The following is a 27,367-nucleotide window of genomic DNA, read 5'->3' on the forward strand; positions in this document are numbered from 1 at the left end:
AGAGCAGAGTCGCGATGCTGCTGCTCTACGGGTGTCAAAGACCGAAGTGTTGTTTTGGTTGGTTGGGCTCCAGTCGTTTGGCATGCTGGCCAATCGACGGACGGTTTGGTGTGGCGCACACGAGATTTACCTTGAGATAGTGACCTGGGACGCGGTTTAGTGACGGGATCAAGTTGCCGCTGAAGCGACCTGGCCAATCATCGATGAGGACAAAGCTCCAAAGTTCCATACATACATAACTTCTGCTCGGTAATATGCAAATGCGTCTGATCTAACTACGAACTTGACGAGTCCACAAGTTGCTCTCGCCCTCAATATTCATGCCGCCGCACGTGAGCGCAGCTCCAGCGATGAAGAAGCTCAGGTACTGGAACGATTGGGCTCGACTCCCGACTGCTTTGAAGAGGAACCCCCAGGCCAAGCCCCCCATGTTGCCCCCGGCACCGACAATACCCGATGTCGCTCCAGTATGTCTTGGAGAGACGTAGGGCACAATGCCGTAGGTGCTGCCCGTGCCCGCTTGGACGAAGATGCCGAACGCGACCAGGAGGGGGATGCTCCCCCCCAACACCCGGACCTGGCTGAAGATAAAGAGAAACACCGCCTCGCCTGTGAGCATAGCGAACTGAACTGCGATTCGACCTTTCATGTCGAAGTGGCGGTTGGCGACGTCGGACAAGTAGCCGCCCACCGCCCGCGCGAAGATGCACATCAAGCTGAAGCAGGACGAGATGAGGCTGGCTTTCGTCTGAGAGAGCAGCCGACACGCGTCCTCGGTCGTCGACGGGTCACACTGCGACCGCTTGAAGTCGTCGTAGTAATAGAGGCTGAGCACGTTGTGCACTTGGATCTCGACGCCGAAGCAGCACTGAAACGCGAGGATCCACGTGACAGGGAGCCTCGCTACCGCCATGAAGTCGACGTACAGGTCTCGGTGTGGACGGTTGGCCATCGCGTGGTTCTTCTTCAGGTCCACGTAGTTTCCGCGGGGACAGTCGTCCGAGAAGAGGTAGGTGCAGATTCCGATGAGCACCATCATGAGGGCCGGGAACAGCAGGGTGAGGCGCCAGCCGTAGTTGTCCGAGATCTTGTCGTTGAGCGTGATCAAGTCGAAGATCACCGGGGTGATCAGGTACGTGACCCCCGCGCCGAGGTTCCCCCATCCAGCTGCAATAGCGTTGGCGCTTCCGACTACCTCGTTCGAGAACATGGTCGACGTCCAGTACGCAGTGGCCACGAATGTGCACCCGACCAGCCCAATGAAGAAGCGCACGAGCATGAACCCCGAGTAGTCGATAGCGAGTGCTGTGGAGGCTACTGGGATCGCGCCCACCACTAGAAGCACCGCTTGCACACTCCGAGCGCCATAGCGATCGCACAGCGGCCCGACAATGAGGCGGCCGACGATGGTACTGGACAACGCAGCGATGTTGGTGTTGGCGATTTGGTCTTCCGTGAGCTTGAGTTGCGTCTTGATCGTGGGCATGAGCGGTGGGATGGAGAACCAGCCGAAGAAGGCAATGAAGAAGGAGATCCACGAGTAGTGGAAGGCTCGCATGTGAGGCCGGGCGAAGCTAAAGAGCCGAATCTCCGTGGCTTTGTCCGCTTGGAGCGGGTCGGTCGAGATATCGAACGATTCGCGTGCAGCAGGAAAGCTACCGCCGCCGAGTTGGTGCTGGAGGTAGCTCACATTCTCAGGCGTTGCGACCAACGTGTCCTGGGCGTACAGACTGAATTTGTCGTGACGTGTCGGCACCCGGACTGCAGTAAGTCGCGGGTTTCCGTCGTCGAAGTACTCGGCCATTGCCACTGAGTTGAGTGGAGACGCAACCTCTGGTCGGGGGTTCGAAGACAAATAGAGAGTGAAGCTTCCGATGGGTATGTTGGCCGCTTGTGGTGCCGCCGAGGCGAATGGTAGCTGCGTTGAAATATGTTACTGCTCTCAAATATAGTGGAAGTGAGACCTTCGCCATGCTGAGGCAAGACTCATCATTGCGGGATGCTGAGACTTTGCCCACGGTTTGAATTCGGCGAGACAAAACATGGTCGGAATGCTCACGGAGGAGGTCGCGGAGAAAAGCTGAAAGAGTTCGGTTGGCCGTAAAAGCTCAACTGGACTGAACTGGGAGCTTTCACCTGCTACATACGACACCGTGATGCTTCAAAAATGTATTTGGTGCTCAACCTTAGGCTCCGTCCACTAAGACAGCACGCCTATCCTCGCAGACTGCAGTAAGTTGATGGTCTGGGATGTGAACACACAACAAGTAAGCACTCAACTCGGCACGAGTTCACTAGGAGGCTGTCGCCGTCGGCAACGCGACCGAAGGGAGCTTAACGCAACATTCTCGGAGTTCACGGACAACGCTCCTCTGTATATGGAGACGCCCTTGAATGACGCATCAGAACAATCCACTCCGAGGATTGAGATCGGAGCAGCAGCTCTCTGAAGCTGCAGCTACAACTCGGAGCGCAGTGCTAGACGCACGCCCCCTATGCGTCCAATTAGTCACACACCGTCCGCACGGGCCACATGACGTTTGCCTGCGTCCAGGTAGATCCCCTTGATGCTGGACATGTAGCCGCAGGGAATGCCCTCAATCGAGATGACTGTGCCGCCGTTCAGGGGTAAACTATCACGCCAAAACAGAATGGACAGCGTAGAGTTGGCCCAGCTGGCTTTGCAGCGTGTTTCATTAGCGACGTCGAGCGCACAGGATCAACTGCGGCCCGTTCCGTTCAGCGCAATGGAGGATGGTCCACCTTTGCTTTTCAGGGGGTGGTCTTTTCCCTTCGACATTTACGTGGCTTTCCCCGTCGAGTGCAGCGCTCGAGAAGGAGCCTGAACCTGTAGCCGTCCCCAGCTGGAGGTTTCTCGCGGTCATTTCGCAAGGTCTCGAGTGTCGATCACTTCAACGACCATGGTCTATCATCACCGCAGCCAGGACTTCAGCTTTGCCCCTCAATGGCGCGTCTCACCGAAAGGTAACAGCCGCCAGCCTTCCACACACCCAGCGCACGAATGCTTCGCCTCCACGCTGCAGGAACTCGGGGCTTATCCCCCAGCTGAAACTCGACGCGAACGAACACGGACCATCACCGTAGTGGACCTGGAGCTCCCTGAGAGCAAGCGCGACAGCGCCAGCTACCAGAGCGCAGCAACCAGCGTCTCTCATCGCCACGGCGACTTCCACCACTGCGTCAACTCGTCGAATCGACCGTCTTTCACGCTTTTCACGGACCCGCTGCAAGCCGACCGAGCGACGGAGATTCGGCTCTTCAGCTTCGCCCGACCGCACATGAGAGCGTTCCACTTCGCGTGGATGTCCTTCTTCGTCGCCTTCTTCGGCTGGTTCTCCATCCCGCCGCTCATGCCGACCATCAAGAAGCAGCTCAAGCTCACTCAAGCGCAGGTGGACAACTCCAACATCATTTCGCTCGCGAGTACAATTCTCGGACGTCTTTTGATCGGACCATTGTGCGATCGCTACGGCGCCCGTATTGTGCAAACCGCGCTTTTGGTAATCGGCGCGATCCCTGTGGCCTCCGCCGCGCTAGTGACGAGTTATACCGGCTTGATGTTGGTGCGGTTCTTCATCGGACTCGTCGGGTGTGCGTTTGTATCGACTGCGTACTGGACGTCCTCGATGTTCTCGAAAGAAGTCGTCGGTAGTGCGAATGCCATCACCGCTGGCTGGGGGAACCTGGGTGCCGGCGCGACGTACCTGATCACGCCGCTGCTGTTTGACTTGGTGACTTTGCACGGCGGTGTTTCGGACAATTACGACTGGCGAGTCACGCTGACCTTCCCTGCACTGCTGATGGTGGCCGTTGGCGCGTGCACGTTCTTCTTGTCGGACGATTGTCCCCAGGGCAACTACGTGGAGATGAAGAAGACGCACGTGATGGCGGAGAGACCCAAGGCCGAGATGGTTCGGGGTTTCGTGACAGTAGCGAAGATGCCGGTTGCCTGGATCTTGGCCTTCCAGTACGCGTGTTGCTTCGGCGTGGAGATCCAAGTTCACAATGTCTTGAGCTTGTATTACTTTGAGGACTTCAAGAAGGCGGGGTGTGATTCAGCGACGGACGCGGATAGCTGCCGCCTACTGTCCCAGACGCAGGCCAGCCTCATCTCGTCCTGCTTCGGCCTCATGTGCATCTTCGCGCGCGCTATCGGCGGCTACGTCTCGGACGTGTGCAATCGCCACTGGGATATGAAAGGCCGGATCTCCGCTCAGCTGGTCTGCCTCACGGGGCAGGCTATCTTCCTCTACATGTACAGCCACATCCGCGTAGTGGAATGGAGCGTCCCCTGTCTCGTCGCCTTCGGCGCTTTCGCGCAGGCTTCAACCGGCACGACGTATGGAATCGTGCCCTACATTTGCCCCGACTTCACTGGTGTCGCGTCTGGGATCGTTGGAGCTGGAGGAAACATGGGCGGACTCATGTGGGGATTTCTGTTCAAGATCGTCGGGGAGCGAGCGTTGTCGTTCCGGTATTTGAGTTTCTTCGTCATCGGGTCGGCCATTTTGTCCGCCTTCATTCGAGTGAAAGGGGAGCGCTCACTATGGAGTCGAGAGCCCTCCCGCTACTCGCGGCGTCGAACCGACCAAACGGTTCAAGCCTTTTATGTGTGATTCTGTGTAGTATTCGTTTGTCTGCATGTTAGTGTGAAGCTAAATGAAAAACCCTGGGCAGAGATTTCCAGGTCGGGCTGCTGCGTATACCCGAGGTCTAGTGCACATTTGTTTACGATCAAAGCGCAGCGTAGTTTTCGCCTTGCAGTTTCCAGGTTGACGCTCAAGCCGACAAGGTCGAAGCAGGATGTCGCCTTCAACAGCGGAACGCGTCAGCAAGTCGCGCCGCCAATCAAGACACCCTAGCTGGTTTTAAGCGGCTTGTCACCGCAGCTTCAGATGACTCACGCTGGGGCGTGAAGCGGGCGTTGGTCTGTGAGTTATCCCAATTAGCGAGCGACATCGTCCTCGAAAGCAGCGGTTGATTTCTGCGCGAGCTCGCAGCTATCGATACTCTGCAGCCCCCAGGCAGTGACGGATGCAGTGTCCTCGGCGAGCATGTCCCCCATTGGTCGTAGCTGCCCATGGAGTTCAGCAATGCGCTCTTCCAGCTACTCTTCCTCTGCGCAGGTAACGAAACGGCCGCCAAACTAGTCGGTGAACTAGTCGCTACGCACCACACAAGAGCACGACTTCCGGAAGGTATGATGACCGGCGTGTAGAAAACCTCACTTTACGTTTCGCTCTCCAACCACCAAGCATCTTCTCGAGGGCATGACTCCGAACCAGCATCATGTAGAGCTGCTGACGCCGACCAATGCTGAGGCTGGCGGCTTCCATCGGCGCACGGTCTTCGACCTCAAAACCGACCCGGACCAAGCCGACCGCGCCACGGAGATCAAGCTCTTCAGTGCTGCGCGTCCTCACATGCGCGCCTTTCACTTCTCCTGGCTGTCGTTCTTCATCGCCTTCTTCGGCTGGTTCTCCATCCCGCCGCTCATGCCGACCATCAAGAAGCAGCTCAAGCTGACGCCGGCGCAAGTGAGCAACTCGAACATCGTGTCAGTAGCGAGCACGATCGTCGGTCGTGTAATTGCTGGACCCATGTGCGATAAGTACGGCGCGCGCACGGTTCAAGCCGTGCTTCTGGTGGTGGGGGCCCTCCCCGTGGCTTCGGCTGCCTTTGCTGTCAATTACGGCGGGTTCATGGTCGTGCGGCTCGTCATCGGCCTTGTCGGCTCGTCCTTCGTAGCCACCGCGTACTGGTCGTCCGTCATGTTCTCCAAGGAAGTGGTGGGCACGGCCAACGCCATCACCGCCGGCTGGGGCAACCTCGGAGCTACCTCATCACTCCACTGCTCTTCGACCTGGTCACTATCGACGGCGCGGTGTCCGACAACTACGGCTGGCGAATCACTCTCGTCTTCCCCGCCGTCTTCATGGTGCTGGTGGGCGTGGCTCTGTATTTCTTCACCGACGACTGCCCTCAGGGGAACTACGCCGACCTGAAGAAGGCGAACGCCATGAGCATCGCGGCCACCAAGCCCGAGATCGACATGAAGAAGGCTTTGTGGGCGGTAGCGAAGAAGCCTGCGACGTGGATCCTTGCGCTCCAGTACGCTTGCTCCTTCCGCGTCGAGCTGCAGGTGCACAACGTCTTGAGTCTCTACTACTACGAGGACTTCAAGCGGTCGGACTGTGACCCGTCCACGGCTGCGGACGCCTGCCGCCTGCTGACGCAGACCAAGGCCGGTCTCATCTCGTCGCTCTTCGGTCTCATGTGCATCTTCGCGCGCGCTGCCGGGGGCTACGCCTCGGACGTCGCTAACAGCCGCATCGGAATGCGAGGCCGCATCTTGACGCAGTTCGTCGCGTTCGCAGGGCAGGCGCTGTTCCTGTACCTGTACAGCACGACGCAGCAGCTGGGGGCCAGCGTTCCGCTGCTTATCGTCTTCGGCTTCTTCGTGCAGGCGTCCACCGGCACAACGTACGGCATTGTGCCCTACGTCCTGCCAGAGTACACAGGTGCGACGTCGGGCATCGTGGGCGCTGGCGGCAACGTAGGCGGACTATGCTGGGGCTTCCTGTTCAAGGGAGTAGGCCAACGCGCCCTGTCCTTGAAGTACTTGAGCATCTTAGTGGCGGTGGCAGCTCTGGCGACGGCGGGGACGCACATCGACGGACAGGGCTCGGTCTGGTCCTCGGCCAAGCAGAAAGAGGAGAAGGATGACACGTGCAGCGTCGCACCCACGGAGGGCGACGACAGCGTGCACCTCCCCACTCGCTCGGCCATCTAAGCGACGGAAACATGGCTTCAACTTGCTTGCACCGCCGAAATGTAGCCATCTTGACCATTGTAGCCATCTTGACCAAAGTTGTGTATCAATGATGTGCGAGAGTTGATATCGCCTTCTAGAAAACAAATTTGCAGGATCCGGCGATGACGCGTGGCTTCCGCCTGCTGCTTGCGCTGGCGTGCTTCGTGGCGCTGGCCGCGGCCGGCAAAGACTACTACGAGGTGCTGGGCGTGTCGCGCGACGCGTCGTCGGCCGAGATCAAGCGCGCCTTCCGCAAACTCTCGCTCAAAGTGGGTGCGCTCTGCATCAACGCAGTCCGTGGCGATCGTCTCCTAACTTTTATTTTCTCTCTGCAACTTGCCGCTCGTCATATCTTATAGCACCACCCGGACAAAAACCCGGGGGACGAGAACGCAGCCAAGAAGTTCGCGGAGGTGGCCAGCGGTGAGTCCGACGCGTACAGTCCTTCACAATTGATTCGGCATCTGTGACTTGGTGTAATGACGCGTGGATCTCTCATACCTGATATAGCCTATGACGTGCTCTCGGACGACGAAAAGAAGGCCAAGTACGACCGCTACGGGGAGGAGGGGCTGAGCAACTCCGGCGGAGGCGGCGGCCACGACCCGTTTGACATTTTCTCGCAGTTTTTCGGTGGCGGCCGCCAACGCCGAGAGCGGGAGCCTTCACGCGGCCCGGACGTGGTCATGCCGCTGCGTGTCTCCCTGGCGGATCTGTACAATGGCAAGAGTCTTCAGTTTTCTATCCGCCGTGAGGTAGGAGGCGCTCGAGTTTGCAAGAGTTTCGTGAAGTGAAGAAATTGACCATCTTTTTGTGTTTTGTGCACCTGTAGACTATTTGTCATCATTGCCATGGCAAAGGAGCGGCCCATGAAGACGACGTCCACGTGTGCTCGGCCTGTGGCGGTCAAGGTGTGAAGATGAAGACTCGCCGCGTGGGCCCCGGCTTCATTCAGCAGTTCCAAACCACGTGCGACAAGTGCCACGGCAAGGGTAAAATCTACACGAGCACGTGTCCCGTGTGTGGCGGCCGCAAGGTGGAGATGGCCGATCTCAACTTCGACGTCGACTTGGAGAAGGGTACGCCCGACGGCTTTGAAGTGGAGCTGGAAAACTACGCGGATGAGATCCCTGGCCAACCGGCAGGCCACGTCCGGTTGCAGGTACTGACGGCGCCACACCCTGTGTTCACGCGCGAAGGCGACCACCTGTGGATGGATATGGACATTTCTCTGCGTGAATCGCTTGTGGGCTTTACCAAGTCTTTCACACACTTAGATGGCCGGCGAGTGGAGGTAGTGCGCGACGAGGTGACACCTCCGCGGTTTGTGACCGTGCTGAAGGACGAAGGCATGCCGAAGCAGCACTTCCCATCCGAGAGGGGCCAACTGCACATTAAGTTCCACGTGCAGTTTCCCGAGACGCTTTCGGACGAACAGAAGGTCGGCTTCCGCGAGTTGTTTTCGATGAAGTAACGAGCAAACAAAATCGTGTGTTGTCAGGAAATTCGCAACAGGACACCTAGAAAAACCATTCTTCAAGGCGACTTTGCGTCCCTTTGTGATTTCCCAATCATTCTTTTCCCCGTAGCTTCGGCCGAAATCCGATATCTTCCGGCACATTTGTTGCCGTTTGTTGTTGGCACCACTAATGGTTAGAGTAGCAGTAACCGCAGAGAGAGTGCTGTGGCCAGCCCAACACAGATTAATTAGGCGGCACCTCACACAAATGTTCTTAGCTATCCCAGCCTACGGATAGTCTACGGATAGCTCTCGTAGCTAAGGGCAGGAGAAGGTTAAACTATTGTACGGCTACTACTGCTACTTAGTACTTTGGATACCAGGTGTATTGCTCATTTGACGTAATAGGAATAAGTTCGCTTACAGGAGCCTATACAATATTTACTTAGGGATCCAGCTTCGCCGATTTCCACCAGTGGGGAAAGTAGTCTGCACGCCACCCAATAGGACACCCAGAAGCGTGCTGCGTGATTTATCGGGTATGTTTTCCCGTATTATACGGACGGCGGTTTACAGTAATGTAAGTCAGCATCAAGAATTTGGGGATTTTGTCCTGCGAGTTCGCAGCCCTGATGGTCGTGGAGTCAGCATTGAGGCGACCTGCGCTCCACATTCACTTTCGATCGTCCCCATTCTTGGTTTCCCTACGATGGCAACATATCGCCTCCCAGTTCTCATTGCCGCCACGTTAGTGGCGTCATCGACCGCCATTGACTTCGGCGACCAGAGCGATCACGCAGTCCGCAGCCACCGTCGCACTTGGTGATGAATCGACGAACCAGTGGCCGCAGACAGCTTCTTCTTTGGCCGGCGTGCCTCCTGGGTCTTCAACGCCCCCTCCAGCGTGAGCGGATCGCAAGGCTGGCCCCAGCCGATGACGACGAATTCACCGTCAGTTTGGACCCCGACAAATGGCCCAGTTACCGACAGCGGCAACCAGGGATGGTCACAACCGACCTCGACCGATAATTCAGCCCCGACGAGCGGTTTGTCTAACGGGGCGAGCGACGAAGGGGATTTCTCGCTGGAGTGCAGCGGTTCGAGCGATGCCGAGACACTTGAGACTGAAGAGTACAGCCTCGAGTGTAGTGGCTCCGACGAAACGATAGCAGTGGCTCCGACGACCAAGAGGAACAGGGATCGCAGCCGTCGGTCTCGACTTCAACCGCAAGCTCTTCGAACAATAATGAGCCACCCCCTCGATCTCGAGTGGAACCGGCGATCAAACTTGGTCGCAGCCCTCGTCCACGGCTGCATCGTCCGATACGACCACCCCGGTAGATTCCGGCGAGACCGAAGGTACAAGCCCGACGTCATCGCCGAACACTGCATCATCGACAGCATCCAGCGAAAGTGACGGAAATGCCGACCAGGGTTCGTCGCTAGCGACGCAGACGCCCCCGACCGCTTCCCCCTCAGGCCCTACGTCGACAATGCAGGACGGTTCGGATGTGACGCAGACGTCTACCAACAGCTCCAGCAGCGGAGATCACGCCACGTTTGGCATCATCACGTCCAAGTCCGGTGAGTGCGTCATCGGTAGCCCAAACAAATACGTGAGCGCGGCCGACGTCGATTGGGGTCTGGGATAATCGAATTGGACCCGACGCGAAGGTGAAGGTCAATGTCAACTGGAACGTCATGGAAAACAAGAACTGGATCTTGGACCGCATCGTGAAAAACAAGGGCATGCTTAACTACTGCGTGCGCTGGGACAGCACGGAAAAGCTCTCCAAGGCGACAGCGTCTAAATTCCAGGCTATGCTGGAGCGTCAGTACGCAGCGTGGAACCACTGGCTCATTGGTTACGACTGCTGACCGTACAACAAGATCAAGACCAACGTTGTGGGATTAGCTGTCAAGGACGCTACTTTGCTGGATTGGGAAGACGACTCACTCGGCACGATCACCGTGGGGGACTCGACAAGGATGGCGTACGGCAGTGCGACCAAAAGTGCTACCGCTTCTACGATGTTGGCATCAACGCGTGGACTGATACTAGCGGGTGCAAGGGTGAGCCAATTGATCTTTCACTGTGGCCCAAACAGGGACTGGCAGGTGGATTCGGATTCGACTGGGGCCAGGAGGTAAACCTCGAGAACATGTTGGCGATGCTCGACGAGGACCAACTCACAATTGTCGCCCACGAGATCGGTCACGGCTTCGGGCTTCCTGACTTCTATGAGGCTACCGACAAGCCCAACGCCAAATGGCCCAACTGCATCATGATGGCCGGGAGTTCCCCAACTGTCACGGACAGTGATGACTGGATGCTGCGTCGTGTCCTGGAGCATCTCAAGTCTCGCTACAAGTTCTAGACGACTGAAATGTCATTTGGACGATTTGTGAGGTGCAGTACGGTAGGTGAGAAACGCGTGTTTATTCCTGTTACATTTACTAGTAGTAATACGGTAGTAGCACACATCATTTCTTTATGATGCTATTAGTATTGTAAGCACACCGAACTGCTACTACACTACTACGTAGTACTACATACTAGTACTTCCTGTATCGTTCAAAACACTAGCAAATAGTATATTTCCAATACTACTACTTTCTAGTACTAGTAGTACGTAAACAATCCACACGAAGACTCGTTGTACATGCAGCTTACTTTTCGCGACGCGAGTCGTACTCGGCCAGGATCTCCTCGGCCGACTTGCCCGACGTCTCCGACACCAACTTCAGCGCCAGCAGGAAGAAGATCGCCAGCAACACCACGAACGGAACGTACGCGTAGTCGTCGAGCGCGTCCGAAATGTACGGGTACGCCACGCCCACGATGAGGTTGCACAACCAGTTCATGCCAATACACAGCGACGACGCGCTGGCGCGGATCGAGTCCGGGAAGAATCGGCCGTCATCACCCACACCAGGGGACCCAGCGTCACGCCGAACGCGATCACGTACAGCGCAGTGAACACGATCGACAGAGCAGACACGTCCACGATGAACGCCACCGTCATGAGCACCGACATGACAAACATGCCGGCCAGACCCCACAGGATCATGTTACGGGCGCCAAAGCGGTTGGCCAGCACGCCCGTGAAGAAGGCCGGCCAAGTCGATGATGAGCGTGCCCACGCGCGAGTCCGAGATGCCGGCGTCCGAGAAGATGCTGCCCGAGTAGTAGAACACGGCGTTGATGCCCGACAGCTGCTGCGCGCAGGACAGCAAGATGCCGCCCAGAAGCTGCATGCGGTAGCGCGGCGCGAACATGGACTCCTGCTTGGGAGCAGCCAGACCCTCCTCGGCGGTCTCCGGCTTCTTGTTTACCTCCAGCCACGACATGGCCGTCTGCACGTGCTCCTCGCCGTACAGACGAGCGATGACCTGCTTGGCCTCCTCCGTGCGGCCCTTGGTCAGCAGCCACGCGCGACTCTCAATGCACATGGACGGCGCCAGCACCATGTAGATCACGGCCAGGATGCACGGGAACGCGGCCAGGTAGCGCCAGCCAGAGCTCGTGTTGGCGAAGAAGAAGCAGATCGCGGGGAACAAGATGCCGATGGTGGTGAAGATCTGCAGCCCCAGGTCCAGCGTGTTGCGCATGGGCGGCGGAGACAGCTCGTTCACGTACGCGCCGATGGTGCCCGTGGCAGTGCCCGACGACAGACCGGCGATCAGACGGCCGGCGGCGAACGCCCAGATGTTGGAGACGGAAGCTTCGACCACGCCGCCCACAAACATGAAGATGCAGTTGAGCATCAGCGTCTTCTTCCGGCCGAGGCGGTCGCTGAAGTGGCCGCAGCACAGAGAGTCGATCATGGCGCCGAAGATCCACGCGTTCACAGCGAACGTCCACTCCAGCTTCGAGTGGCCGGGAACATGAGGCACGTGCCCTCGGCCACGGGGCGCGCATTGCACTCGTCCGTGTCGTTGTACTGCGAGAGGTTCGTCTGCGAGGTGGACCAGCCGCTCTGGAACGGCTGCAGCCACGACAGGAACGCGCTCGTGTACAGGATGGCCTTGGGCTTGATCAGACGTGCGGCGGCCTTGTTGGCTTCGTCGAACGCCGTGGTGTTGGCCTTGGGCGTTGTGGCTTCCGTGTAGTTGTCCGCCATGCTTGCCTTCCTACTAGCTCGCTCGCTCGCTCGCTTGCTTGATTCACTTGACTTGGTTGGCGACTGCTTGGCCAAATGGAAAGTGAGTGACCGATACCAACTCAACGTCGAGACCTACCGGAGACCGATAGCGGTCTCGTGCAGGTAGCTCTTGCAGGTCGGCACACGGAAAGGCTCTCACTTGATTTCTGCTTGGCCGAGCGACCCGCTCACTTTGTCGCGTTTCTTCGACAAGGTGGGCAAGTACCACTGTCTCAATGGCGATCTATCAAATTGAGCTGACAAATTAAGTTCGTGCGCCAGCGGCGACTTGACAGTGACTTGTTATCACGACGACTGAGGGCATCAGCAGCTTCAGCATTGAAAGGGCACCGGGCGAACCGCACGAAGCTGGCAGTGCAGGAGACGTAAGGTGTCCTCCACAGCGCTGAAAACGACATGAGCCGGTACAACAACATTAATGAGATCTCGGTGTTGGATCTCGTCGCGAAAGAGGTACCAGCTGGCACGACGATTCGCGCGGCGAATTCGACGCCGAGAGAGGTGTCGCCCGCCCATGTCTTCGGGAGGCCGTCGAGGCGCTGCGCTGGTGCTGATACTATTGGTGGGCCCCGAGGCAGGCACCTTCAGCAGCAAAAGAGCTGGGGCCTTGGCGATGGCGCGCTCTTGGCGACCATCAAGCGACCGCTCTCTCTGCCTACTTCAAGCGTCGATGCACGAGGGACGAATCATCTTGATGATGCTTTTTGAAGCGAAATTCTCTGAAGTTCGCCCTTCTATACACCGCTTATGCTCCACATAATTTATGAAAGTCCTTCGACACTCAAATTTTCTAACGCATACTTGTTCTATCGTTTGCTTCGATAGCCAGCAGTCCATGCCTCCACGACGCGCATTGCTTTTATTTAGCGGTTGTACCACTGCAAAACACTTCAGGCATGGCAAGGTTGAGCCAGGCGGGCGAGAGTACGCGATCGTGCTCCTCGCGGGTAATTCCCAAAATACGGAGTGCTGGGGAAACTTTTGACATTTTCAACCTTTTGCGACCAAACACGGAGTTGTGGGAAAACTTATTCCCAAGACCAGCCTATAGAATCGTAGAGGTAGCCTTCACTGCAGAAAACAGGCACTGACCCAAAGGCGCCCCGCATTTCAAAATTTTCACATTTCAGAAAGATTAGAACTAAATCATACTTTCGAACTTCTGGCAACCATGAGTCAGTGCCACACAACCAGAATCACCCCGCATCCAGCACGGCACCATGGCCCCCCGCACTTCCCGCACCACGTAGACCGCCCGCCCGGGTCGCAGCCCCCTCGCCACACCCATCCCCCACCAGTATGATGTTTCCTCCAACGCGCTCTTCACCTTCAACTCTGTGCTGAGCGCGTGCGCGACGGAGAAGGGCGCGCTGGAGTGGGCGCAGCGCGTGGGGCTTCGGGCAAGCGCGCCTCTGTGTCCTACCTGCACCAATAGCATGACGTTGTACGTCGCTGTGAAGCGGACGCGCTGGCGCTGCTCCCGCACGGGGTGCCGTCTGGAGAGAAGCGTGCGGGCCTCCTTTTTCTTTGCCCGGCTATCAGCTCCCCTCTCGAAGCTGATCAAGCTGCTGTTGTTCTGGGCGTTCCTACACCCAGTCACAACGGCAGCACAGCAGGCCGAGGTGTCGCCGACAACGGCAGGGCAGTGGTATGTCTATGCCCAGGACATCTGCACCGCCGAGATGAAGCGGACGTTGCTGACGGTAAAATCGTACATTATTCTGTTGCTAAATATTATTTAGTTAGCAGTGTTGGGTTGTAGTTTTTTAACGGGTTGAACAATGATGTTAAACTGCTAGATCGGAGGGGTTGGGCACGTGGTCGAGATCGACGAAACGTCCCTGAAGAAGAAGCAAAAGTACCGACGTGGTACCCGCCACCCAGACTTCTGGGTCTTCGGCGGAGTCGACCGAACCACTAAAAAGTGGTTCGCTCGTGTCGTTTAAAACGACCGGACGAAGCCGACTCTGTCTGCTTTGATTAAAGCTCACATCAAACCTGGGTAATGACTGTATAACTGTGTATGATTTGACAAGATATCTAACGCTTTATGCATGTTTATCAGTACTTTGATTGTCTCCGATATGTTTAAGGCGTACGTGACCCAAGTCCAGAGAGGGCGCAACAAAGGAATGTTATACACCCTTACCAACAACAGGCACCTGCGTGGGATGCGGTACCAACACCTGTGGGTAAACCACACGAAACACTTCAAGGACCCCACGACTGGCGCCCATACGAACCGCATCGAGGGCGTCTGGGAGGTGAAGATCAAGCAGCGCATCAAAGCTGCTCGTGGTATGCGGAAAACAGTGGTAGCTGGCTACCTAGACGAGTGTATGTGGCGCACGTGGTACTTCGCGGAGAAACCTGCAAAGAGTCACATTTTCCAAGGGGCTAGTTACTGGTACACTCCACGACAAAAAGATATGGACACCACCAAAAGTGGCTGTAACTTCGTCATTTTTTATCGTTTTAAGGTGCGGTTTGGACTCGAGTTGCAGAACACGCTGATAAAGATCTGCACGCTGCTAACACGCGCGCTTTTGCGCTTCTTCGGGTAGCTCACATACAAATCACTGGTTCTGCCCAGGTGACAGAACTTATGGACAGCTAATTCCCATACAAAATCCTATATAAACCAAAACCCCTTACAAATGATACGACTTGGACTTTGTATGGGGCGACAAAGGAACCCATGATTTCTCCACTCTACCTTAGTACTGAGCCATATATCATCGACCAACAGTTTAGAATGGAGAAGACAATCGTATATCCAAAAGATAGCAGCGTACACTATTTCCGATTTTGCACTGGCTTTGACCAATTGCCTACTTGTCGGAATATGTAGGGAAGTCGGAACCGTCATGATATGGATGAATATAGTAGTTTTTCCGACAGATAGCTTAGTAGGATTGTACAGAACAGGAAATATATGACGGCCTGACCAATCACACAGTCGCTATTCACTATTTTCATCCAATCAAATCACACAGGGATAGGGTTTTAGTTCCGACAGCTTCTGACAAATATTTGTCGGAAGCGAGACGCAAATATGTATATGCACATAGTGAAATACAGTCAAGTACGTACTTTTCAAATATGCTCATGATTACAACAACTAGGCAGAAACCTATTTTAGGCCCGGAGCTCTAGTCAGTGGAGACACTGGTGGTCCTCCGCACATACACACATAGGCACTTTGAAACGGCAGAAGCGCCAGACAAAGATCAGCATGAGTCTCTCTGCACTCATCCCTGCGAACACGCAAAAAGCGCGCACCACAGGGATTGGTGCTTTTGAGCGCATGCTAGAAGCAGAGAATGTGTCTATGAATGTCATTCAAGCCTGTGTGCGTGGTGACAGTTCTGGCAAGAGCCTCACGGCGATACTCGCGACGTTAGACAAATATCTGATGGCATTATCGTGTACTAGAAGGTGTGTTTAGTGATCTGTAATAAACACATCGATCATCGCACAAAACTGAGCAAGTAGTAAGCAATTGAAATTTCGAGTGGTGGCTACCATGTATTATCTGATGATTTGCGAGGCACGTTCAGTTGCATCCTAGTTAGTGCCAATTTGTAGCTCTGTACGCTGCTATCTTTTGGATATACGATTGTCTTCTCCATTCTAAACTGTTGGTCGATGATATATGGCTCAGTACTAAGGTAGAGTGGAGAAATCATGGGTTCCTTTGTCGCCCCATACAAAGTCCAAGTCGTATCATTTGTAAGGGGTTTTGGTTTATATAGGATTTTGTATGGGAATTAGCTGTCCATAAGTTTTGTCACCTGGGCAGAACCAGTGATTTGTATGTGAGCTACCTGAAGAAGCGCAAAAGCGCGCGTGTTAGCAGCGTGCAGATCTTTATCAGCGTGTTCTGCAACTCGAGTCCAAACCGCACCTTAAAACGATAAAAAAGGACGAAGTTACAACCACTTTTGGTGGTGTCCATATCTTTTTGTCGTGGAGTGTACTGTACACAAGGACACTAAAATACAACCCAGGACAACAACTCTACAGTAGTAGAGTACGACATCATCATGAATTAGCTTTATTGTGTTGTTTTGCTACATGTACTACTCTAAAGTGATATGTAAAAGAGTATAGTAGTAATATTATTTCTACTAGTCCCGCCGCATGTAAGGCCTGCACTAGTAGTTTTTTAAACTGAAACACAGCCCTGTAAGTATCATTCTTTTTAGGAAGACGGCTCACTCCACACGATCACGGTGGGGAGGGGGGACTCGACAAGGATGGCGTACGGCAGTGCGACCAAAAGTGCTACCGCTTCTACGATGTTGGCATCAACGCGTGGACTGATACTAGCGGGTGCAAGGGTGAGCCGATTGATCTTTCACTGTGGCCCAAACAGGGACTGGCAGGTGGATTCGGATTCGACTGGGGCCAGGAGGTAAACCTCGAGAACATGTTGGCGATGCTCGACGAGGACCAACTCACAATTGTCGCCCACGAGATCGGTCACGGCTTCGGGCTTCCTGACTTCTATGAGGCTACCGACAAGCCCAACGCCAAATAAAAAATTTCAAAATGGCCCAACTGCATCATGATGGCCGGGAGTTCCCCAACTGTCACGGACAGTGATGACTGGATGCTGCGTCGTGTCCTGGAGCATCTCAAGTCTCGCTACAAGTTCTAGACGACTGAAATGTCATTTGGACGCTTTGTGAGGTGCAGTACGGTAGGTGAGAAACGCGTGTTTATTCCTGTTACATTTACTAGTAGTAATACGGTAGTAGCACACATCATTTCTTTATGATGCTATTAGTATTGTAAACACACCGAACTGCTACTACACTACTACGTAGTACTACATACTAGTACTTCCTGTATCGTTCAAAACACTAGCAAATAGTATATTTCCAATACTACTACTTTCTAGTACTAGTAGCACGTAAACAATCCACACGAAGACTCGTTGTACATGCAGCTTACCGAAGAGGGGAAAACAGGTCAATCCTAACAGTTGGTCACGGGTATGATGGCCAAATAGGTCACACATCAGGACGCTAGGTCACATGACCAAACTTACCAGGTCACACCCCCACGAGATACTTATGATAGAGAAGGTCAGATGCGCGCACACGCGCATGGGAATGGTAGGGAGATGCATCCACGGAAGCAGTTTCAAAACCAACCTAAAGCTATTTGCGCTTTTCAAAACGGACAAAGGCCACATCGCTAGCCGCCTCTTCAGGAATCATAAACCAAGCTTCCTCAACCAGCACACGGCACTTCCGTCAGCTTCTTCCGTCTCTGCGAGCTCGCTCTACACGATGACACGCTGTAGGAACAAAACGACTTCTCCACCGACGATCAACCCATCCTCTCGCCGCTCGAATCGGCAATCACGTCCTCGTTTCTCTCCGCTGACTCGGCGGAGTATCCGTTCGCGACGTCCGAGCCAGCAAGTCCCCGACGTCCATGAACTGTCCGACAACGGTGTTGTGGGGGCCGATTTGCGTCCGACGCAAGCGTCGTTAGATCTCCTCGATGCTACAGCGGATACGACTAGCATGCGTGCGCAGGCTTCGTATGCATCTGTAGAGGCGCCTTGCCTGGACGACATGGCAAGGTCGCGGACGTCAACGACGATGCTACTCGATCCCTCGGGCTCCACAGTGCCCGAGATGCTGTTATCACAACCGGCGGACGGCGGCCACCTGCGGGAAGAAGCTGGAGGAGCTAATGGTGCCCCAACGGGTTGTACTAACGCGACGGTGGGACGGATCCGGGCGACGTCAAACAAGCGAGATGGACATACGAAGGTGTACTACCAGGGTTTCTCGTACGCTCAGGCGAACATTACGAGCGTCAAGATCTCGTATCGTTGTAGCTCGTATCGACAGAAATGCAAGGCGCGATTTGTGTACATGGCTGCCACGGCATCGTTCGACTTCAGTGAACTCGTCCCCCACACCTGAAACAATTGGCGGGAACCCGGGTTCCCGCAAATGATACCGACCAAATCGCGAATTATTTATTTTATTTTTGGTCTCCATATTGGTACCCTCGGGGCAAGTTAAACCCTCATACCTAAGAGCATCTCCAGCGGTTGGTCTCAAACACGGTTTTATCCTAAAAGTAACGCTGTTAAGACTTGGCCGAGACTTAAGGCTTCCACCAGAAGGTCCTATTGCAGGTTTTAGCTCCACCGGGACCTATAGATTGGCTTTCGAGTCTTAAAATAAGACCACAATCTTAATGCCATCATACAAAACTGAAGAGTCGCCGTATTTAAAAGATTGCACCAAGACTGAATGCAATTTTCACATGCGGGAATGGACTTATAAGACTCGCTTTAGAACTCACCGCTGGAAGTAAGTCCGTCTGCGCGGGTCTCAACTGTAAAATTGTGGTCTCAAAGACCCTGTTACGACTTAGGATAAGACCCACCGCTGGAGATGCTCTAAGTGCTGTCGATGAAGGACTGCCCTCAAAATATGCCACCGGTACTGAATAGATCCAAATAACATACCTTACCATGTCCAAGTTTATCTTTCATGAGCAGGAGGATAGCGATGAGACCGGGAAGCACTGTACCGCTGCACAAGGCAAGCGTCTGGATTTTCGTGGAGAGACACAGGACGAGGGCGAAGGTGAATTAACATATCGTTCCCCTACTGAGCTTTAGCTGCGTTCTATGTAGGTCATAGACCAACACTTCAATATACATGTGTACCGGTAGTTTTAGGGGAACCGGGGTCCCGATGGGTACCCAGGTTCCCGCCAATTGTTTCACCTGTCGATCGGGTGCTGCACTTCAAAGCAGGACCGCTCAAGCTGATGGGAGCCCCTGTGAAGATGTGAGCGAGGCTGTACTAGAGGAGGTCGACCAGCTCGCTGTTGAAACGAATATGACCCAACGGGATATCTGGCTGCACGTTATGGAGAAATTCTACATGCAGTCGGGGCCTCCGGTCCGTGGGGTATCCAAGAACGCGGTTGAAAATCGAGTGAGGTATGCTCGAGGAAAAGAAACCGGTGGCAACCGCAATCGATCTGTTGAGCTCCCTCCTGAGAGGATCCATGCAGGGATTTTTTCAGTTCCAGTACTCGTGGCACGATGATATGAAGGCGTAAAACGACTTGGTTTTGGTCGAATTTTGGCATGGGCGCAATCTGCTGCGCTTCGAGAGCCTGTTGTGGTTCCTTGACGGCACGTTTGGGTGTGCTCCTGCTGGATACAAACAGTGCGTGACAATTATGGTCCACGATCCATCTACCGATCTTTACATCCCTGCAATCTTCACGGTAGCCACCTCCATGCAGAAGGAGCATTATATCAAGCTGTTGCGCTGTATCGAGGACTGTGTCGGTCGGAAGTTGACTCCTAAGGAAGTCGTGTGTGATTTCGAGGCCGCTCTCATCGGCGCAATACGAGCATACTTCCCCGACATCCGTATCATCGGATGTTTGTTTCATTTTAAACAAGCGTGTCGCCGAAAGCTGAAGGAGTACCAGATACCAAGAGACGAAGCCAAGCTAGCAATGGCCCCAAATGTCTTTGACATTTTGACGGTGATCGACCCAAGTAAAATCGAAGTTCAAGGGATTGCGTGGGTCAAGGCCAAGATTAAAAAAGTTTGTGAGGCGAAGCATGTGACCTACTCTCGCAGAAAGTGGCGTAAGTTTTGGGATTACTTCCGACGGACTTGGCTAGAAATGTTTCCGCCAACGTATTGGAACGTGTTCGGCATGCGTCGTGACATTGTTAGTAGAACGAACAACCCTCTCGAGCGCTTCCACCGGCATCTGAACGGGAAGATCAAAGCTCCACACCCTGCCATGAGCAGCTTCGTCGACACGCTAGAAGGTATTTCTCGCGAATATGTGGCGCAGCGTGTTGCTATCCAGTCCGGACTCGCCAGGCCACCTCAACGGAAACGTTTCCAGCTACCGCGTGCGCCGCAGTTGCCTGAGGTCGGCGACATCGTGGATTCGGAGGAAAGCGAAGACGAAGACGAGCAGCCTACCATCGCCACGGATGACCCTGCATCCTGCTCAAGCGCGCCGGGTTCAGAGTACGACGTTGCTGAGATGGATCACGATACGGTAGACTACAGTCCAGATAACTCATTTGACTACGACGGCGATGCATCAGCAATTGTATAATGGTGCGGAAGTCGCTATCGTTCAGGATGGCGTTGCAGCAGAATCGATATAATACATTTACTTTGCTTCTAGATCGTTTGTGAATTACATGTGACCTCATTCCCTTAGGTCACGTGACCAAAGTAAGGATTTGACACGTGACCAAAATGTAGGATTGACCTAAAAATCCGGCTACCCAGCTTACTTTTCGCGACGCGAGTCGTACTCGGCCAGGATCTCCTCGGCCGACTTGCCCGACGTCTCCGGCACCAACTTCAGCGCCAGCAGGAAGAAGATCGCCAGCAACACCACGAACGGAACGTACGCGTAGTCGTCGAGCGCGTCCGAAATGTACGGGTACGCCACGCCCACGATGAGGTTGCACAACCAGTTCATGCCAATACACAGCGACGACGCGCTGGCGCGGATCGAGTCCGGGAAGAATCGGCCGTCATCACCCACACCAGGGGACCCAGCGTCACGCCGAACGCGATCACGTACAGCGCAGTGAACACGATCGACAGAGCAGACACGTCCACGATGAACGCCACCGTCATGAGCACCGACATGACAAACATGCCGGCCAGACCCCACAGGATCATGTTACGGGCGCCAAAGCGGTTGGCCAGCACGCCCGTGAAGAAGGCCGGCCAGATGTTGATGAAGTCGATGATGAGCGTGCCCACGCGCGAGTCCGAGATGCCGGCGTCCGAGAAGATGCTGCCCGAGTAGTAGAACACGGCGTTGATGCCCGACAGCTGCTGCGCGCAGGACAGCAAGATGCCGCCCAGAAGCTGCATGCGGTAGCGCGGCGCGAACATGGACTCCTGCTTGGGAGCAGCCAGACCCTCCTCGGCGGTCTCCGGCTTCTTGTTTACCTCCAGCCACGACATGGCCGTCTGCACGTGCTCCTCGCCGTACAGACGAGCGATGACCTGCTTGGCCTCCTCCGTGCGGCCCTTGGTCAGCAGCCACGCGCGACTCTCAATGCACATGGACGGCGCCAGCACCATGTAGATCACGGCCAGGATGCACGGGAACGCGGCCAGGTAGCGCCAGCCAGAGCTCGTGTTGGCGAAGAAGAAGCAGATCGCGGGGAACAAGATGCCGATGGTGGTGAAGATCTGCAGCCCCAGGTCCAGCGTGTTGCGCATGGGCGGCGGAGACAGCTCGTTCACGTACGCGCCGATGGTGCCCGTGGCAGTGCCCGACGACAGACCGGCGATCAGACGGCCGGCGGCGAACGCCCAGATGTTGGAGACGGAAGCTTCGACCACGCCGCCCACAAACATGAAGATGCAGTTGAGCATCAGCGTCTTCTTCCGGCCGAGGCGGTCGCTGAAGTGGCCGCAGCACAGAGAGTCGATCATGGCGCCGAAGATCCACGCGTTCACAGCGAACGTCCACTCCAGCTTCGAGTGGCCGGGAACATGAGGCACGTGCCCTCGGCCACGGGGCGCGCATTGCACTCGTCCGTGTCGTTGTACTGCGAGAGGTTCGTCTGCGAGGTGGACCAGCCGCTCTGGAACGGCTGCAGCCACGACAGGAACGCGCTCGTGTACAGGATGGCCTTGGGCTTGATCAGACGTGCGGCGGCCTTGTTGGCTTCGTCGAACGCCGTGGTGTTGGCCTTGGGCGTTGTGGCTTCCGTGTAGTTGTCCGCCATGCTTGCCTTCCTACTAGCTCGCTCGCTCGCTCGCTTGCTTGATTCACTTGACTTGGTTGGCGACTGCTTGGCCAAATGGAAAGTGAGTGACCGATACCAACTCAACGTCGAGACCTACCGGAGACCGATAGCGGTCTCGTGCAGGTAGCTCTTGCAGGTCGGCACACGGAAAGGCTCTCACTTGATTTCTGCTTGGCCGAGCGACCCGCTCACTTTGTCGCGTTTCTTCGACAACGTTCGCCAACCGTGGCCTCCCTGGGCGAGCTGCTGGCCACCAAGACGCTGATGGCTGCAGGAGACAAAGGGCGTGGTGAAGACGACTTCCGTGGCCATTGTAGGCACGCTGGACACCGAAGGCGAGCTGCTGGAGACCAAGGACGTGCTGGACCCGAAGACCATGGCCCCCGTGGACGAGCTGCCGAAGACCAAGGGCGTGCAGGACCCGACGACCGTGGCCGAGCTGCTGGACCCGAAGACCATGGCCCCCGTGGACGAGCTACCGAAGACCAAGGGCACGGTCAAGCTGCTGTACATCAAGCGCGTGAAGCGCGGGACGCCCGTGGCCGAGCTGTGGTACATCGAGGGCACAACCGTGCGTGTAGGTAAATATAGCAATTCCATTTCTAGAAATGTCCAGTGTTCAAGTCGCTTTGCCATTGTTTTCAAAACGCAAAAAAGGTGAAACCGTCTGAGGGTAGCTCGGGTTGTTTTCCCGGCGATGGAAGGTGTTGAAGGTGTCAACAGTGCAGGTGATACATCCTTCATATCGGTCGGCCAGTGGTTTGGTTCTCAACGTGCTTGTACCAAGGCAATTAAGTCTTTTGCCTCAAGTACAGGGAAATCTGTGCGTCTGGATCCAACTGCTGCTGGAGGAGCCTACCTTCGCTACCAGTGCAAAGGAGGTGACCTCTGTCGTTTTGAGGTTGCTGCGTGCCGTGCACAGTCCAATTCTCAGCGGGGTTATCACATTAGCAAATGCAACCTTGAACACAACATGTGCAGCGGCCGGTCTAAAATTGCGGCATCGCAACTGCGATCTATGGAATCGATTCGTACATTGGTGGCATCGGACCCTAATGTGTCGGGGCGCACGATTGTGGATCAGGTGAAGGCCCTATCGGGCGCGAACATACCTTTGAAGGAGGCCTACCGTGGCAAGCGTTGATTCTTGACGATCTGTTTGGGACTGTGGAGGACGGATTTCACCGCCTACGTTCTCTGCTGTCTACGTGGATGGGATAGCGATGGCCGATTTCGACGTGCATTTTTGGGGCATCCGTATGCTCATGAGTATCAAGACCATGGCCAAAATATCGTTGGGGTTGATGGGGCATTCATCAAGCATGGCAAATACAAAAGCACACAGTTGTTGTTGGTGGGGAGAGATGGCAAGATGGCTAATGTGCAGTTGGGGATTGCCGTTTGCGCGTCAGAATCTGAAGATGATTGCGTGTGGTTCCTGCGTTGTTGTGAGCGAAGTGGTGTCCCTCTTAGAAAGTTAACCATTTTTTCAGACAGAGGTACTGGCATTCTTGCAGCGTTCCACACTCTTGGATACAAAAACGTTCGCTTCTGCACCAGACATATTCTACAGAATATAAACAAAATGTTCAAGGGTCAGTGCCCCGTTGATATGGCCAAGGTACTTTACGGACTGCAAGCAGCTTCTAGCCCTGAAGAATACAAGTCACGTCTGACTGTTTAAGACTGACACACCCCAACACTGCAGACTACATTGAAGGCATTGACCCCAGCAAGTGGGTTTTGTACCCAGCTCTCAGGACAAACCGACTGTACGGATGGCGTACAACAAACTTTGTCGAATCGCAGAATGCGGCTGCCCTGGCACCTCGCCTCCTGTTGCCCTTTGGGTTTTTCTCGTTCTTTATGAAGCAAATTATGGATAGCGAGTACAAACACCAACAACTAGCCGCAGAGTGGATAAAAAAGGAGGTGAGCTTGACCCACAGACTACACACCAAAATTCAGAAGCAACAAGAGCTTTCAGTCTACTACAAAGTCCGGCCTTCCGATGGTGACGTGGTTTTTGTGGAGAACCTCCGTGGCTATCCTGTGCGAACACGGCGAGTTGATATTACTGCTCGATCTTGCAGTTGCAACGACTACGACCAACACGAATTCCTTGTCGCCACTACATAGTGGCTTTGCATCATGTCAACCGCTCATCCGAAATGTTTGACGTAGTAGATGACTGCTTCAAACTCGATTCCTTCCAGGTGCTACATGGATCTAACGCGCAAGGCCCCATCGAACTTGTGCTGGACGAAGAACTAGCCGTTAACAAGGACGATCTACTAGCCGTTAACAAGGACGATCTGCCCCCGAAACTAAATCAGAATCCTGGTCGCAACAAGCAGCGACGGTATCCTAGCAGTGGAGATACGACGCAGAGCGTTGGCAGGGCGAAGCGAAAAATGACCTGCACCAAGTGTAACCGGCAAGGACACAACAAGCGCACATGCGGTAAGTAGGCGTAGGCCGTGCGAGGAATGCAAACAAATCGAGTTCTCGGATAATACATTGCATATCAATTAGCCGTCATAATGCATCTCGTATTACACCCAACTACTCATGTGCAGTGGCGACTCGGCCGTCCCCTCGATGTACCACAGCTCGGCCACGGGCGTCCCGCGCTTCACGCGCTTGATGTACAGCAGCTTGACCGTGCCCTTGGTCTTCGGTAGCTCGTCCACGGGGGCCATGGTCTTCGGGTCCAGCAGCTCGGCCACGGTCGTCGGGTCCTGCACGCCCTTGGTCTTCGGCAGCTCGTCCACGGGGGCCATGGTCTTCGGGTCCAGCACGTCCTTGGTCTCCAGCAGCTCGCCTTCGGTGTCCAGCGTGCCTACAATGGCCACGGAAGTCGTCTTCACCACGCCCTTTGTCTCCTGCAGCCATCAGCGTCTTGGTGGCCAGCAGCTCGCCCAGGGAGGCCACGGTTGGCGAGTCCAGCGAGTCCCTGGTGTCAGTGTCAGGGCCAAAGTTCGAGCGCACCACGCCCTCCTACTGCAGCAGCACGGTCGTGGACAGCAAGGCACCGGAGGGTGTGCCGTCCATGATGGCGGCGACTGCCAGCGTCTTCTCCAGCGGCGCGTCCGGAGCGGCAGCACGTGGGCTCTTGAGTCTCTGGTGTTTTCTGGCACTGACCCAAAAGCGCCCCGCATTTCAAAATTTTCAAATTTCAGAACTTTTCATCCCAGTTTGTATTGATTTAACTAGACCTCGTACTTCCTAATACACTCCACGACAAAAAGATATGGACACCACCAAAAGTGGTTGTAACTTCGTCCTTTTTTATCGTTTTAAGGTGCGGTTTGGACTCGAGTTGCAGAACACGCTGATAAAGATCTGCACGCTGCTAACACGCGCGCTTTTGCGCTTCTTCGGGTAGCTCACATACAAATCACTGGTTCTGCCCAGGTGACAAAACTTATGGACAGCTAATCCCCATACAAAATCCTATATAAACCAAAACCCCTTACAAATGATACGACTTGGACTTTGTATGGGGCGACAAAGGAACCCATGATTTCTCCACTCTACCTTAGTACTGAGCCATATATCATCGACCAACAGTTTAGAATGGAGAAGACAATCGTATATCCAAAAGATAGCAGCGTACAGAGCTACAAATTGGCACTAACTAGGATGCAACTGAACGTGCCTCGCAAATCATCAGATAATACATGGTAGCCACCACTCGAAATTTCAATTGCTTACTACTTGCTCAGTTTTGTGCGATGATCGATGTGTTTATTACAGATCACTAAACACACCTTCTAGTACACGATAATGCCATCAGATATTTGTCTAACGTCGCGAGTATCGCCGTGAGGCTCTTGCCAGAACTGTCACCACGCACACAGGCTTGAATGACATTCATAGACACATTCTCTGCTTCTAGCATGCGCTCAAAAGCACCAATCCCTGTGGTGCGCGCTTTTTGCGTGTTCGCAGGGATGAGTGCAGAGAGACTCATGCTGATCTTTGTCTGGCGCTTCTGCCGTTTCAAAGTGCCTATGTGTGTATGTGCGGAGGACCACCAGTGTCTCCACTGACTAGAGCTCCGGGCCTAAAATAGGTTTCTGCCTAGTTGTTGTAATCATGAGCATATTTGAAAAGTACGTACTTGACTGTATTTCACTATGTGCATATACATATTTGCGTCTCGCTTCCGACAAATATTTGTCAGAAGCTGTCGGAACTAAAACCCTATCCCTGTGTGATTTGATTGGATGAAAATAGTGAATAGCGACTGTGTGATTGGTCAGGCCGTCATATATTTCCTGTTCTGTACAATCCTACTAAGCTATCTGTCGGAAAAACTACTATATTCATCCATATCATGACGGTTCCGACTTCCCTACATATTCCGACAAGTAGGCAATTGGTCAAAGCCAGTGCAAAATCGGAAATAGTGAAAAATCGGAAATTAGATATTATGTACGGTAAATTAGGTCTAGGGGGCCGTTTGATCGATTCTTGTCAGCTTTCATGCGGTGCTCACAGCCGCGAGGAAATCGCCTCTAGAGGCCTGTGGGCCGAGAAAAACGGCAATTTGCATCTAGGCGCAAAATCGACTCGGAGCAATGTACTCTCGAGGTGGCAAGCTCATTAATGAGAGCCAGGATCCTGTGGTGGGTCCACTATTTGGGTTGATTGTCTTTAAACAGTGATATTTACACTTCACAAGAGTGACCCTCTCTTCCAGAGCCACTCGTTTAAAAACCTCAATGAGGTTTTATTTAAGCCAATAGAAAAGCGCCACGCAGTCAAGCTCTCGGAGGCAACGCCGACAGAGGCCCCGCGGCTTCAGTCTAGATTTTTTAAGCCGAACCCCCCAGACCGCAAGCCAAGCCGGAGGCTCCACCCTCGACGACGAAGCTCAATGGATGAGCGCAGGGCTTGCCCTGCGGAGCGGGATCGAAGCCCGCCGCCGCCAATCACGATTGATGGGAGCCTTCCAAGGTGTGCAGTGTTTGGGTCCGGGCAAGCGGCGACGAGCGGATGGAGAGCGATGCGCTGAGTGCCCGACGGTCTCTGGGCGATGGTTGGCAGGATGGTCATGGCCTTGATCTGCGCGTTCGTAAGCTAACTGTCTTGTA

The 27,367-nt window shown here is 54.5% G+C and overlaps 14 protein-coding genes across 14 annotated transcripts; 10 read left to right on the plus strand and 4 right to left on the minus strand.

Moving 5' to 3' along the window:
• Nucleotides 1-271: 271 nt before the first annotated feature.
• PHYSODRAFT_520735 (hypothetical protein) lies at nt 272-1,804 on the minus strand (the record flags this gene model as incomplete). The annotated part of the gene is made up of 1 exon (XM_009534877.1): nt 272-1,804. The coding sequence occupies one exon, from the start codon at nt 1,802-1,804 to the stop codon at nt 272-274; it is 1,533 nt and encodes a 510-aa protein (XP_009533172.1).
• A 1,117-nt stretch (nt 1,805-2,921) lies between these two features.
• On the plus strand, nt 2,922-4,637 carry PHYSODRAFT_317694 (hypothetical protein; the record flags this gene model as incomplete). The annotated part of the gene is made up of 2 exons (XM_009534878.1): nt 2,922-2,985; nt 3,016-4,637. 2 exons carry the CDS (start codon nt 2,922-2,924, stop codon nt 4,635-4,637), a joined length of 1,686 nt encoding a protein of 561 aa, XP_009533173.1.
• A 654-nt stretch (nt 4,638-5,291) lies between these two features.
• On the plus strand, nt 5,292-6,814 carry PHYSODRAFT_317695 (hypothetical protein; the record flags this gene model as incomplete). Its single annotated transcript, XM_009534879.1, has 2 exons — nt 5,292-5,794; nt 5,857-6,814. The coding sequence occupies 2 exons, from the start codon at nt 5,292-5,294 to the stop codon at nt 6,812-6,814; spliced, it is 1,461 nt and encodes a 486-aa protein (XP_009533174.1).
• A 143-nt stretch (nt 6,815-6,957) lies between these two features.
• On the plus strand, nt 6,958-8,309 carry PHYSODRAFT_520326 (hypothetical protein; the record flags this gene model as incomplete). Its single annotated transcript, XM_009534880.1, has 4 exons — nt 6,958-7,104; nt 7,195-7,258; nt 7,346-7,590; nt 7,668-8,309. 4 exons carry the CDS (start codon nt 6,958-6,960, stop codon nt 8,307-8,309), a joined length of 1,098 nt encoding a protein of 365 aa, XP_009533175.1.
• A 1,231-nt stretch (nt 8,310-9,540) lies between these two features.
• Nucleotides 9,541-10,672, plus strand: PHYSODRAFT_260772 (neutral zinc metallopeptidase, Zn-binding site; the record flags this gene model as incomplete). The annotated part of the gene is made up of 5 exons (XM_009534881.1): nt 9,541-9,631; nt 9,696-9,878; nt 9,916-10,125; nt 10,210-10,367; nt 10,403-10,672. The coding sequence occupies 5 exons, from the start codon at nt 9,541-9,543 to the stop codon at nt 10,670-10,672; spliced, it is 912 nt and encodes a 303-aa protein (XP_009533176.1).
• Nucleotides 10,673-10,964: 292 nt separating this feature from the next.
• PHYSODRAFT_337245 (hypothetical protein) lies at nt 10,965-11,341 on the minus strand (the record flags this gene model as incomplete). The annotated part of the gene is made up of 2 exons (XM_009534882.1): nt 10,965-11,181; nt 11,226-11,341. 2 exons carry the CDS (start codon nt 11,339-11,341, stop codon nt 10,965-10,967), a joined length of 333 nt encoding a protein of 110 aa, XP_009533177.1.
• Nucleotides 11,342-11,366: 25 nt separating this feature from the next.
• Nucleotides 11,367-12,418, minus strand: PHYSODRAFT_337246 (hypothetical protein; the record flags this gene model as incomplete). Its single annotated transcript, XM_009534883.1, has 2 exons — nt 11,367-12,164; nt 12,206-12,418. The coding sequence occupies 2 exons, from the start codon at nt 12,416-12,418 to the stop codon at nt 11,367-11,369; spliced, it is 1,011 nt and encodes a 336-aa protein (XP_009533178.1).
• Nucleotides 12,419-13,746: 1,328 nt separating this feature from the next.
• PHYSODRAFT_519052 (hypothetical protein) lies at nt 13,747-14,202 on the plus strand (the record flags this gene model as incomplete). The annotated part of the gene is made up of 1 exon (XM_009534884.1): nt 13,747-14,202. A coding segment is annotated over one exon (456 nt), but the record flags the coding sequence as incomplete, so codon positions are not given.
• A 429-nt stretch (nt 14,203-14,631) lies between these two features.
• Nucleotides 14,632-14,856, plus strand: PHYSODRAFT_377019 (hypothetical protein; the record flags this gene model as incomplete). Its single annotated transcript, XM_009534885.1, has 1 exon — nt 14,632-14,856. A coding segment is annotated over one exon (225 nt), but the record flags the coding sequence as incomplete, so codon positions are not given.
• Nucleotides 14,857-16,730: 1,874 nt separating this feature from the next.
• PHYSODRAFT_250516 (hypothetical protein) lies at nt 16,731-16,982 on the plus strand (the record flags this gene model as incomplete). Its single annotated transcript, XM_009534886.1, has 1 exon — nt 16,731-16,982. A coding segment is annotated over one exon (252 nt), but the record flags the coding sequence as incomplete, so codon positions are not given.
• Nucleotides 16,983-18,000: 1,018 nt separating this feature from the next.
• On the plus strand, nt 18,001-18,408 carry PHYSODRAFT_337248 (hypothetical protein; the record flags this gene model as incomplete). The annotated part of the gene is made up of 1 exon (XM_009534887.1): nt 18,001-18,408. The coding sequence occupies one exon, from the start codon at nt 18,001-18,003 to the stop codon at nt 18,406-18,408; it is 408 nt and encodes a 135-aa protein (XP_009533182.1).
• Nucleotides 18,409-19,750: 1,342 nt separating this feature from the next.
• PHYSODRAFT_337249 (hypothetical protein) lies at nt 19,751-20,599 on the plus strand (the record flags this gene model as incomplete). The annotated part of the gene is made up of 1 exon (XM_009534888.1): nt 19,751-20,599. One exon carries the CDS (start codon nt 19,751-19,753, stop codon nt 20,597-20,599), a length of 849 nt encoding a protein of 282 aa, XP_009533183.1.
• A 180-nt stretch (nt 20,600-20,779) lies between these two features.
• PHYSODRAFT_337250 (hypothetical protein) lies at nt 20,780-22,244 on the minus strand (the record flags this gene model as incomplete). Its single annotated transcript, XM_009534889.1, has 3 exons — nt 20,780-20,996; nt 21,041-21,990; nt 22,032-22,244. 3 exons carry the CDS (start codon nt 22,242-22,244, stop codon nt 20,780-20,782), a joined length of 1,380 nt encoding a protein of 459 aa, XP_009533184.1.
• Nucleotides 22,245-22,479: 235 nt separating this feature from the next.
• Nucleotides 22,480-25,218, plus strand: PHYSODRAFT_287043 (hypothetical protein). The gene is made up of 7 exons (XM_009534890.1): nt 22,480-22,659; nt 22,752-23,473; nt 23,638-23,646; nt 23,860-23,930; nt 23,951-24,251; nt 24,359-24,979; nt 25,061-25,218. Exons 3-6 carry the CDS (start codon nt 23,638-23,640, stop codon nt 24,734-24,736), a joined length of 759 nt encoding a protein of 252 aa, XP_009533185.1. The 5' UTR covers nt 22,480-22,659; nt 22,752-23,473; the 3' UTR covers nt 24,737-24,979; nt 25,061-25,218.
• Nucleotides 25,219-27,367: the final 2,149 nt, after the last annotated feature.

This window comes from Phytophthora sojae, assembly GCF_000149755.1.
Source record: "Phytophthora sojae unplaced genomic scaffold PHYSOscaffold_8, whole genome shotgun sequence".
Classification (NCBI taxonomy): Eukaryota; Oomycota; class Peronosporomycetes; order Peronosporales; family Peronosporaceae; genus Phytophthora; species Phytophthora sojae.